Below are 12,955 nucleotides of genomic sequence, written 5' to 3'. Positions count from 1 at the left end.
GAGAATTTGGCAGAGAGAGTCCAGAGCAGTTCGTAGGAGTGAACGGCAGACCAGACAGTGAGTGACTGTGCTGTGTGTGTATTTGTAGTGTGGCTTGATTGGTGACAGCAGGTGTGGGTGATCAGAACTCAGGTGACTGTGATCGGGTGATTATCCTGGCTGGTGACTGAAGTGACTGTGATGAATCCCTGACAGTTAGTGTACAACAGACCAATTAGAACATAGTTTAGGGTTATATTAGAGTATTTGCCTATATTGGCATTAGGGATATGCCGGTATCAAATTCTGATGTTGCGATTAATTGCTAATGCTTTTATAACGGTATACGGTATTATCACGATATTGAAATTTAGTTGTAAAAAAGTGCTGTCATAATACAGTAATAACAATATCGTGCATATTCATTACCGTGATATATCGCATTACCGAATACCGGCACAAGTCTAATTGGCATGCACCCAAAGGCAGCAGTATCTTACACGGTTAAACAGCAGTTGGGAGCTATGTTCTGTTACAATCCACTGTCATCAGGAAATTATTCCTGCAATAAATGGCATTAATTCACTTCTAATTTAAGTGATTAAAATGCAAAGATACTCCCTCTCAAACAGTCAAACAGCTTGGCTCAGGTGGTTCTGTAGGGAAGAATCATGGGGTTGGAACACGTATGTTTGGCGCATACTGATTCTGTCCTCGTGCACATGCAGTGCACGGCATATTTATATGCCTCGGGAAGTTTGAACAAGATTGGGTATGAGTTTTTATAATAATACATAATGATCCAATGTTATTGTGGTGGAGCGATTCTCATGGTGCATTTGTGCAGCTTTAGGAATCTGCTAATACCTTGGTTGCATTTTAAAAAGTCCTATAAGCAAAAACTGACTACTGAAGCATTGAGTTCATCGGAAATGGATAAAGGCAGCAGGCATGGAGAAAGGTAAACCCTGTGTTCTTGAGTGCACAGGATGGCGCTGAGAAGGGGTGGCCAGGTTATGACTTAGGGGAGAGTGGACTGAGAGAGAGAGCGCTAGTCTCTCAGCACATTCCAAAGCATGGCCTCTGAGAGGTTGTTCTGTGTCCAGGAGGCCAGCTCTGGGGCTGGAGGTAAAACTGAGAGGCTGTTTCAAAAGAGCAAGGAGGCCGGTCCATGCACACACACACTTGAAGTACTGTACATTCGAACACTCGCGTGCACAGAGACAAATACACAGTTGAGCATATGAACTCACACTACAGAAGTGAGCACATGTACATGTATGGTCACATATTGCAAGTCAAGATGGTCTGGTGTAATGTCAGTATGATTTGTAGTGACTCACACATGTTGTACATAAGTTGAAACACGCAGGATGCAATAATATACAGTGGTGTAATAAAAAGACCACTGGTGAAAATGCTTCTGCTTTGCAGTTTATTGCCTTATTTCATTTTTATTTGCTTGTTTGTTTTATTTTTATATTACGAGTATGCTAAATTGACAGATGGATTCTGAATGATTTTGTATAGTAAATAAAACACAAAGAATGTAGTAATATACAGTGGGGTCCAATGGTGAAAATACTGCTATTCTATTTTTTTGTTCATTAGATATTTTTTATATTATCAGTATGGCAATTTGAGAGAAAAGCTGAATTGGTAAAATATATATTTTTAAATCCTTGAAGTTTTCTTTTTCATTATATATGATAATTCAATTTTGAACAATACTAAAACTTTGATTTTAGACTTTTCAGGTCTAAATTATTCCCACTTTGTTGATTTCTGAATAATTTTGTGTGATAAATAATTATATAATACAAGTTTTTCATACTCATTAAGGAAATAAGTCAGGGGAATTAGTTTGAGTTATGCAGGAAAAACTAATTTTGTTTACAACTGTGTGTGTTGGTGCGTTTTGTATCCTGAAAGCATTTTTGAATTAAAGATGTCTTTGATTTTGAAACTAATAGGAGGCTGAGAGCAGAGAGCAGAGAGGAGATTCAAACCCCTGATTATTCACTGACAAATGCATCAAACATTTAACTCTCTCTGGTATTTTGGGAAAATATTTGGTTGTGAAGGCACACACTGGACTGTCTTTTATCAGCAGAATTCAATAGAATTTTCATGAGGCCGAAAATGTATGATGTGTTGCTTAACGCTGAGTATAAGGAATGTTTGGATGTGAGCCATGTGTTCTGTGCCTGTTCATAATATGTTGTGACTGTTACCATATGTTAGATTAAAGATGATAGTAAATGAGGGGATGAGGGTTGGCTGATAAATAGAGCATCTGCCCTTCCAACAAAACCATATGATGTGTTTTGGCAGGGGCCTTGCATTCAGTGGTGAGATTTATTGTCACCTACATTTATGAAAATTTTTGATAATGTACATACAAAGTATATTTTGTACTGTCAAATCTGTCTATCTGTCATAGTTATTTATAGGTTTATTCTCTAGATAAGTCTTTGGTTAGAGAGACTTCAATTTTCCCTTTATTTCTGTCAACAATTATTCTTATTTTTGTTCTCCCGAGGCTGGTATGATTCGAACTGATTCCGATGAGTACTTCATTGAGCCTCTGGAGCGAGGAACACAGGAACACGAGGACAGGGGAAGAGTGCATGTGGTGTACCGAAGGTCTGCAGTATTGAAAGCGCCTTCAGACATCTCCTTGGATTACCAGCCGATTGGTACGTACCACTGGATTATTGAAGTCTTGTGTGCATCAGTTTATTCTAGCCTTGTCCCATTTCCTGTGTTTGCCTTAGGCTTAGGGTTTTCCACAGCCTTGTGTTGTAAATCATTTAATAATGTTTCATTTGTTTGAAATCAGACAAGGAACCACTGAACCATTGTTGCTGTTGACTGATGATTGATAAATTAATTAACATTCAACATTGTAATGAAGGCCTTAGTTCAGGGGTCAGCAACCTTTTTGACATAAAGTTTTTTACATTGGTAATCACGTACATAAACACCTAAGCCCCCCTTCCTAAGTATTAGGTGGTTTGCATCAGGGTTATTATAGTCAACTAAAACAAAAAGCATAAAAATATAATACTTAACATAAATGTTAAATAAAATAAAATAAAGCATTAAAAAACATTAAACTTAATTGATTTAATTTCAGCTAGCTGACAAGGCAACTCATTGACTTGATGTACTAAAATATCTCAAACCGAAATAAAAATTCGAGAAAAAAAAATAATATAGACATATTTAAAAACAACAAAAAGTTATAAAAATGACAAACACAACAAAATTAATAAAACTTTAACTAAAATTAACATTATAGCAGAAAATATAAAAATAAAATCGAATTCAAAGTATTAACAAAAACTATAATAGTATCTCAGTCAGGGTTCCCACTCTTTCATGAACACCAGATTCAAGGACTTTCAAGGACTTTTTAAAGCACCATTTATTTTATATCAAGCACCTATCAAATTCACACCCCAGCATATGTAGTGTCATGAAAGACCTTACAGTACTTAACATTTCACTTACACTTAACATTTACATTAAAAATTTCAGAGTAATAATGTTTTGAATGTGTAGGTTTCATAAATTTAGACCGTTTTGAGCAGTTGTGTTCAAAGGAATTTAATGAAATCCATTGAAGTCAGTACTGGTGATAAATAAAATTCAATTTCTAAAATATTGATAAAATATGCATCAAACTGATTTTTGCTGTAGTTCTTGTACAAGATTTAAATTTGAAAGAATTTCTAAATTTTTTAATTAATAAAAAGTGGTTAAATGTTGTAAAACCTGTTAACATTAAAAATTTGCACATTCATTTAAAATATACGTTACTCATTAATAAATAAACTCAAGTCAAAATAATTTTGTAAATTACTTTTTATTGTAAATCCCATTTTTTCGTCTTTGACCTAGGAATGCAGCTCAAACATGCAGCTGCTCAAAATGTCAGTATTTTTTGAAAATATTTCATGAGCATTTTAAACCTTGTACATGTGCAAATCTGCAAAAAAATATTAAGAAAATAAAAAAAAAATAGGACTTTCTATTTGCTTTTAAACTATAAACGCTTTTCACTAAGCGGTTTTTCCAATTTTTCAAGTTCTACATTTTCTCTTTAGCTCCATGTTGCAGTAAGTTTTAGGAGTTAATTTTTAGTCCATCTCCTATCCTGAAAAGTGTGTCTTACAGAGACTGACAAAAACGAGCTCATAAAACTTACTGCCAGATTCTGGAAGATCAATTCTATAGTCTTCATGTATTTCACAACACTTCAGAATGTTATTCTTATTAAGTAGGGGTAATTTTTTAGGATTTTTTACCCAAGCAAAGTCTCTGAGAACCTGTCAACTTGTAATTCTGGAGACTCACGGTTGCAGTTCTGGAAAATGGTGGCACTGGAGACTAAAAGGTTCCTGATAGTTTCACACTTAATTCTTCACATTAATAATTAATTCTTTTGCAGTTAACATGCTCTTTTCTTCTCCACCTTTTTTTTTTGCTGACCCCGCTGACCCAATGAGCATTTTGCTGACCAATGGTCATGCCTTAACTTTGAAATTTCTGTATTGCATTAGTTTTTAATATTTCTCATGGAGATGTAATCATTTTTGACTTCTCAGTCTGAGTTAAATATCTTTTCTTTTTTTTTTTTTGCCTCATTTCATCCGGAAAAGAACCTGCCTAATAATTCTGCACACCTTAATAAGGTGTTTTTCATTTCCAGCCTTCATGGACAATTATATATATCACTTATAAATGATTAAATACAAAAATAATAGTAGTTATTAAGAAGCTGCAGCCGTGGCCGGGAATGATTTTTGGTGTGCCGGCAGAACATCAACAACAATGCCTACATGTTTCTTTTCCCCTAATTTTTTTTCCTATTGACGGAAATCAGTCGTAGCGATGGAAAACTTTAATCCCTGCATAAACTAAATTTATTTCAAATTTAATTCAAGCACTTTCAAGGACCTATGTTTGTTTTCAAGTACTTTCCAGGCCTTGAATCCATATGTCTGAAATTCAAGTACTTTCAAGAAGCGTGGGAACCCTGCTCAGTGATACTAAATCAACACTGATTTGCAATATAAAAACAATATATTTATAATTTTACTTATATGTATATTTTATAAATATATTTATTATATTATCAGTATGACAATTTGAGAGAAAGTTGAGTTGTTAAAATATTTTTTTAATTCCTTGGAAGTTTTCTTTTTTCATTATATGTGATAATTAAAATTTTCACAATACCAAAACTTTGATTTTCTATTAGATTTTTCAATGTTTTCAGGTCTAAATTATCCCCACTTTGTTGATTAGAGCAATATACTATACAACATATATTATGATACTGGTAGAATATTGCATTGCTGTTGTAACTGTTGTATAAATAGCTGACTTAAGTTGCTGACTTGTTGTTCAGTTCTTTAAAAACTAGTAACATAATTTTGTCTTCTATCACATGAATACTACCTGTCCTGAAATGAATTTAATGGCACATGTGCTTTTTTTGTTGCTTTTGAATGAGTAGTAGAGATAGAAAAGTGTTTATTTGGAGTGTTTATACCGAACAGCTGTTAGGACCGAGCGGCAACCTCCCACTCTCTCTCGTGAAGCCAACACGGAAGTGACTTAAACTGTAATTCGTCAACTGGCCGCTAGAGGCTGGCTGCAAAAGGGAGTCAATCCCATAGGCTCCGCCTACTTTAGGCTTCAAAACGCTCGTCGGAAGTCTACGGGTTGTCACGGACACTACGTCCATGTTTTTATACAGTCTATGGTTAGGACCTGGGGGAGGCTGTCACTGCTGCCGCTGCACGTGCTATTACTGTTTACTCTATCATACACCGAACGCATCATTCTGTATGTGCTTTCACAGATTAAATGCAGCGATCCAAAAGAGTGAATCTAATCACCATTCAGGCAAAACTTTGCTTCAAGAATGATCCACACTGCTGACGTGATCTAATCGCTAGCACACCCTGAGCACATGTGAGTTAACCTATTCCTTTTATCGGCAAGACATATCAGCATAATTTTTCATATCGGGCCGATGCCGATATTTACATTTAAAGCCATTATCGGCCGATTCCGATATCAGTCCGATAATATCGTGCATCCCTAATTTGGAGCAGATAAATTCCTTTATCATGTTTTGAAAAGTGGTTTTATATTGCCTTTTGCTAAAAGAAATTAAAATGCATCATAGCTCTTTTTAGAAATGTACAGCATACTAAAGCATGCCAGAAAGTCTGAAGTCAGACATTCTTTGTAGGTGGGCCTGCCCATTATTGCTGAACAGCATCTTCTCAACCAGATCACACAAACCTTTTTACAAACCACCACCAGGCCATGTGAATGACTGACAGCACTTTCAATTCACAGCCAACTTTTTTTTTTTTGTTGAAGTAATTTTATAATCACGTTCGAACAGTGGGAAGCTTTGGGAAGTCGAGCCCTTTATGCGGCCATAACCTTTTGAGATTTCCTCTCAATTCAGTCTCTTCTAAAGAGTCAAGTGCTTGTGTGGTAGTACTGGTTGCCGTGGTGATGGGATGGCATTCCATTGTCCCAGGTGGGAAACATGCCTTAAGTAGAGATGATTACGCTCTCGCTCCTGTTGCTTAGATAATCACAGCGTGTAACTGATAAGATGAGGAAAGGTTTTCTCTATTTGGCCAGTGGACCTTAAATTATTGCCATTATCAATCCTATTGTGAATGTTCGCGTACTACTTGTAAAGCTTGACAATGTTCAGCTGTATGTGAATGTTCCGTAAATGACTTATGATCCATTTATGGAGACAAACCTCTCTAAAGGTCTTAAAGGGAAACTTCACCCAAAAATATAAATTTACTGTTAATTTGCTCAACCTCAGGCTGTGACATTTTTTCTTTAGTAGAACAGTAAAGAAGAATTTTAGCTAAAACTGTGGTCCTTTGTGATTTATAAAAAGCAAGTCAATGGCTACTGTCATTTTGAGTCAAAATAGCATAAACAGTCAAGACAAAATTAATACCCGTGGCTCCTGACAATATATTGAGGTCTTATGAAGTGAAACGATTGGTCTGTGCAAGAAACTGAACATTATTTACAACATTATTACCTGTAATCCATAGCTTCAGGCAAACGATCCAGAGAGGTGTCCGTTCTGCAAACAAATCATTCTTTTAAAACTTTTTTGTTGTTGTTGTTTTTTGTTTTCGCACTGAACCATCTGAAACAGTTTGTGGCTCAATCAAAGCTAACTTTCAGATGTGCCTGACAGTCACTCTCGACTCAAAATGAACCAAAATACCAGCATATTTGATCCTATGATGTTTTTGCCAACAGATTCAGCGCTCCAGTTTCTCCTGAAATACATTGAACCAAGGAAACAATTCCAACTCAGAAAGAAGACAGATGAGCTGGTGATATACGCATGCTTGAAGCAAGCCCTTGAATGAAGGGGAAAATTAAAGTTCCCCTTCAGGAACTCGAGCTGCGTCGAGATCGCTTTGGGAACGCCCCTGCGTGACCGCGTTCTGAAGCACGTGTGAAATCAGTCCAATGGAGCAGCGAGACGTCACGAGCGGGGTGACGTGAGCGCCAGGAAGTATAAAAGCGCATCCGGCAGAGCGCAAGTTAGCTTCTGCTCTTCAGTAGCTCTCTGTGTATGTGTCAGTCTATTTACTGTTGTCTGTCAGTCCACAAGCATTCAAAAGAATATATCAAAGTCTAAACTAATATCTATGGCGAGCAAACGCGCAGCGTCTCGTTCCCTCGGGGAACCATGGTTACATACGTAACCTAGAGAGGTTTTGATGGTTTCTCATTGTTTGTGTAAAAAGGTGTGCTAATGAAGTCTAGTTTAAAGAATCAGCTTTCCAAGTTTAATGTTGTAAATAATGTTCAGTTTGTTGCTTTACCTCAATATATTGTCAGAAGCAACAAGTACACTATTAATTTTGTCTTTCCTGTACAGTATATGCTTTTTTGTCTCTAAAGTGACAGTAGCCTTTGACTCACAGCTAAAAATCTTCTTTACTGTTCTACTGAAGAAAAAAAGTCACCTACATCTTGGATGGCCCGAGGGTGAGGAAATTAACATCAATTTTTTTTTAAAGCTCAGTCGGCAGTGTGTTTCTTGCCTGTTGTATGGGCACAGCTGTATTTTTAGCATAGAATCCTCTTCATGGGGTTTGGTCTCATGCACATCTGAAATACAAGGATCTAAGAGTAACTGCATCCAATTCATCCAAGGATGTTATAGACTCAATTGCGTGCCCTGCTGTCTTTCAAAAACATCACAATTCGAATTGTGGCCTGGTAGCAAGCTGTGTATGTCGAAGAGAGGAGAGAACGCTGCTGTGTTACTTAGCCTTATGGTGCTGTTTACAGCCATGCGTTATTTGAACTCCTTCCGTGGGGAGGTCAGGGCCTCTGGTCGCCCTCCTGACTAAAAGAGAAGTTCTCCTTCCTTAAGTGAACGTGTCTAGAGCTCTAAGAAAAGACCAAAGCATCGATCAGGTTACATTCGCAAGTGTGTAAGTGTCTTTCCTGTACCTCAAACAGTATAGCATGGTGATGGCAACACCAAGGTCATGGGTTTGATTCTGTATGTCTTTAATGCAATGTAAAGCACTTTGGATAAATGAGTATGCCTAGTGCTTAAATGAAAGTGGGTTTGTTGCACCCTAGAAAATTACACGAAAGAACACCCTTATTATCATTCTTTACCAGTGGAGAAAAATGATAGAATCAGTACCTATATGGCCAAACACACAGAAAAGCTTTGAGGCCAGAAGACAGAAAGACAGAGAAAAACGGACAGTAATTGTTTCTCCTGTGCATGTCTGTAAAAATAAATTTACATGGCACCTCAGTGATAAAACTCATGGATTCAGATGGCGATTTATTCACAGTAGAGAGTCGAGTTCTGTGATCCTATGAACCCGGGAATGTGCTGCTCACGTGGCCAGTCGCATGATTGTCATATGCTTGAAATAATGAGAATAAATTCATATTTAATAATATCCTATTTATTTTTTGATTATTTAAATCTCCTGTTGGAAAATAGACACGCTATAGTTGAAATGGTTTTCTGTCTTGCATTTTATCTCTCAAAATGATGGTTGTCATTAAAAATGTGGAGATTATCAGTAATAAGTTAATGTAACCTCTTATTTACATAAGGTAAACATAAAGCTGCTTGGTTTGTATTTTTATGTATGTAATTGTATAGGCCTACAGTATATAATACATATTTTAAAATTGTATTGCATACCTATTGCTGGTATAATAATGTTTACATGCTTTTCTTCTCTTTCTTCTTTTTGTTACTGCGTTCATTATTGCCGATGATGGAGATTTACTACTAATCACAGAACCGGCTTTACTGACGAGATGCGCATGATAATCGAATTCGATTATTTGCACAGCCCTAGCATATACTGTACAGGAAAGACAAAATTGATACTGTACCTGTTGCTTCTGACGATATATTGAGGTAAAGCAAAACAATCGGTCTGTGAAAGAAACTGAACATTATTTACAACATTAAATTTGGAAATCTGATTCTTTAAACTAGACTTCATTAGCTCACAATTTTACACAAACAATGAGAAACCATCAAAACTTTAATTTTCCCCTTCATTCAAGGCAGAGCATGTGAGCATGCGCTCTTAAGGAAATATTACCACTCCGCTCACGCTCCGCTCACGCTCCGCTCACATGCTCTGATTCAAGGGCTCGCTTCAAGCATGCGCATATCACCATCTCATCTGTCTTCATTCTGAGTTGGAATTGTTTCCTTGGTTCAATATACTTCAGGAGTAACTGGAGCACTAAATCTGTTGCCAAAAACTATCATCATAGGATCAAATATGCTGGTATTTTGATTCATTTTGAGTGGAGAGTGACTGTCAGGCACGTCTGAAAGTAAATCAAACTGAAAGTTTGATTGAGCCACAAAGTGTTTCAGATGGTTCAGTGCGAAAAATAAAAAACAACAACAACAAAAAAAAGTTTTAAAAGAATGATTTGTTCGCAGTAAAATAAATGTTTAAAAATAATGTTTACATGCTTTTCTTCTCTTCCTTTTGTTCTTAACAGCTCCCACTCAAAATATTGTTCTTGTAAATACATTCCAGCATTTTAGTAGCCTATTTTATTTTTTTCAGTAATGAATATGCATGAAAATCACAACGGTTACCAGACAGTGTTTGGCAGTGATCAAAAACAAATGTACACACTGAATTTTGAATCGATTTCTTCTCAGAGATGTGTATTCGGATGGCAATGAAATTGCCACATGACTTTGGTGTTTGTCAAAAAACAGTAGGTAATTCTGCAGGGGATTTTTATGAGGGTGGTGGGAGAAAAACACTGGCATTCTGGATTCTGAGTAACCCCTTGTAAATGTTGAAAATCGCTTACTCCCTCATGAGAAACAATTACTGTCAAAATCGGGCTAAAGACAAAAAAACGAGCACAAACGATGCCAAAGTTAATCTAAATGTAAATTAGCATGCACAGCTTGGTTCATTTCTAGGTGCATGAGAACCAGATTTTAATTTTATATCGAATTGTATACCTCTGCCTACACAATTTAGTCCATAATGAGATTAGCAACAGGCCGTCCCTCTCTCAGTTTACATAACCCAGGCCATGCTGTTTTATTCAGTCAAACTCATTCTGTGATATTGAGCTCTTCTTTAAACATGCTTGATTACACAAGCTAAAGAAGTAAATCACCCGAACGATAATTCTTATCTGAGCCGTACTATACAAACACAGTTTTGGGTGTGAATAATATTAAGCGTTCCCCAAGGCCACAGAATAGAAAGTGTCTCTTAATGTTTTTTGCTTTCATGCAGATAAATTTCAGCATGTCGAGGAGTGTATTAAAAGCGGGTGGAACAACTCCATTATCTTCTTAACATGGTTACTGCACAGCTTTATCAACGTGTCTGTGCAGTGACTGTAATGGATGACAGCAAGGCTTCTTAATGACACAGCAACAACTTGAAGCACAGCTGTGAGATTATTACAGAGTTGCCACATAGTTCTCGCTCTCGATAACAAATCAGAAATTGCCAACGTAATTTAGATTCAGTCTCCCTTCAAAGACTCTGAGTCATCTATCTGAAAGGTCATGAGTTTTGGGGGAGCAGATAACATCAGGACATTGATTAACCCATTTAGTGTAAATTGCAGGCCAGGCTGCTGGATGCCTACTTTGTCTTGGTTGCAGTGCATGTTTCGGTTACTCCTCAGGTGATTTGTCACTGGCTGTAAAGATTGGCTCCAGCCCCTGGAGAAATGAGTTTAACCAAAGGGAATAACAATTACGGTGGTCGACAGCCTCGGCATACCATGCTGGGTAAGGCGTCTGTTAGCATGCTGCAGTTGCTAGGCTTTCAAATGAAACATTTTAGATCAAGCATAGCATCAGTTCTGGCAGGTCACGTTAGTCAAGCTTGCATCAGCTGACTCTCAGCTGATCCACGTCTACCTATAGGGATGCGACACCTATCACAGCACTCATATATAAGGTCCTTCAGTATTATCACCAGCTTTCGCGTTACTCAATAGCTAATTGCTCACCTCCATCCCCGACTCCTCCTCTTGCCAGTCAGGATTCAGCCTTCTGATTCTCCTTTGAATCAGACTAATTTCTAAAATGTTACATTAAATTATTGAAACAGCCTTAATGATATATGCAATACATTTATGTTGGTTCTGTTCTGTTTACCCTGGGGGATTATTGCTGCTCTCCCTGCTCCTATCCATGCAGGGAGTTCTTACCCAGAACAGAACCATACCGCCAATCCAAACTGTATGCTAATTGTCAGTCATCTTTGACGATAGTGGTCCTGACAGAAATTAAGAACGAAGGAAGAGACAAAGAGACTGCGCTACCTTTGAGAATCCCTGTCGCATTTGGTCTGGAAAGCATAGAGGTGTAGCACTTTTGGCTTTTGTCTCCGATCCGACAGCATCTCAAGGGGTAGATCCAGATTTGGTGAATGGAAAACGGTTTATGTTTGAAATGGAGCCCACTGAGTTTGAAGGAACTGGGGGAGTCTTCAATACAAAGAGCTGAAGAAAATGAATCATCCACTTAGACACATAATCCCTCCGTAATGCACTAGTGTATGATGTAAGAAAATGTCAAGCCAATTATAAAAGATGAGACCAACATAGTGAGATAAAGAGAGCTGTTATCTGAGGACGACTTAATTTTTGTAATTTTGTCAACCTTAATCTGATTATCAGTGGTAGTACAACAGTTTTCTTTTTTGCAGTTTAAACTCTTCAGGTCTGGACTTAATTGTTTTTATTGTCCTTTCTTCATTGCTGTGAGGATATAAGGATGCACTGAGATTTCGACCGTCATAAAACTGAATCCTTATCTGATAACAGAAGCGGTTCTAGAATCTAAATTTCAAGCAAAAATGAGAATTGTCATCTCACTCACCCTTATGTTGTTTCAAACCTGTATGATTTATGTGTGAACTATGCCTTTAACATCAAAACAGTCATATTAAATGTAAATGACAGCTGATGATTATCATATGTTACAGGAAAGAGCAATTAAATTTTGCGAACATTTGTGGTCAAAATTAGGGATGCACCGAAATGAAAATTCTTGGCCGAAGCCGAAACCGAACAAAATTAAACACTCGCAGATTTTCCTCGCGCTTTGGACTTTGAACCCTGGCTAACGAGCAGATAGCACCACGAGCTTGTGCAGTGCTGTCAGAATACATGCAATGCGCGCGTTTATTAGAAAACATAACGTTCTGCAGTTTATTTACTAATTGTTTAAGGCCATTTCGAGATTTCAATCATCATACAGTAACCAGCAACAATCACCCCTTCCTCTTCTCATTGAAGACATGCGATGCAGTCCTAAACAGTCTCTCGTTGTCGGTGCTTGTAATGATTTTTGCGTCTTTCTCCGACAGTTTAAATGCTTCCACACTGCTGACATGTG

General features: G+C 37.2%; 1 protein-coding gene across 1 annotated transcript in view; it reads left to right on the top strand.

The window, feature by feature from the left end:
• LOC107681286 (A disintegrin and metalloproteinase with thrombospondin motifs 3-like) overlaps window positions 1-12,955 on the top strand; it is a gene marked incomplete at its 3' end in the record, with an annotated part of 87,696 nt that overhangs the window by 15,768 nt on the left and 58,973 nt on the right. The window contains exon 4 of the mRNA XM_016477554.1: window positions 2,522-2,678. Coding sequence (XP_016333040.1) covers window positions 2,522-2,678 — 157 coding nt within the window. The remainder of the gene's footprint in view (window positions 1-2,521; window positions 2,679-12,955) is intronic.

The sequence above is a fragment of the Sinocyclocheilus anshuiensis genome, unplaced genomic scaffold (genome assembly GCF_001515605.1).
Source record: "Sinocyclocheilus anshuiensis isolate Anshui unplaced genomic scaffold, SAMN03320099.WGS_v1.1 scaffold697, whole genome shotgun sequence".
Lineage (NCBI taxonomy): Eukaryota > Metazoa > Chordata > Actinopteri > Cypriniformes > Cyprinidae > Sinocyclocheilus > Sinocyclocheilus anshuiensis.
The sequence above is the reverse complement of the archived record's forward strand: the minus strand, read 5'-3'. Positions and strand labels throughout refer to the sequence as shown.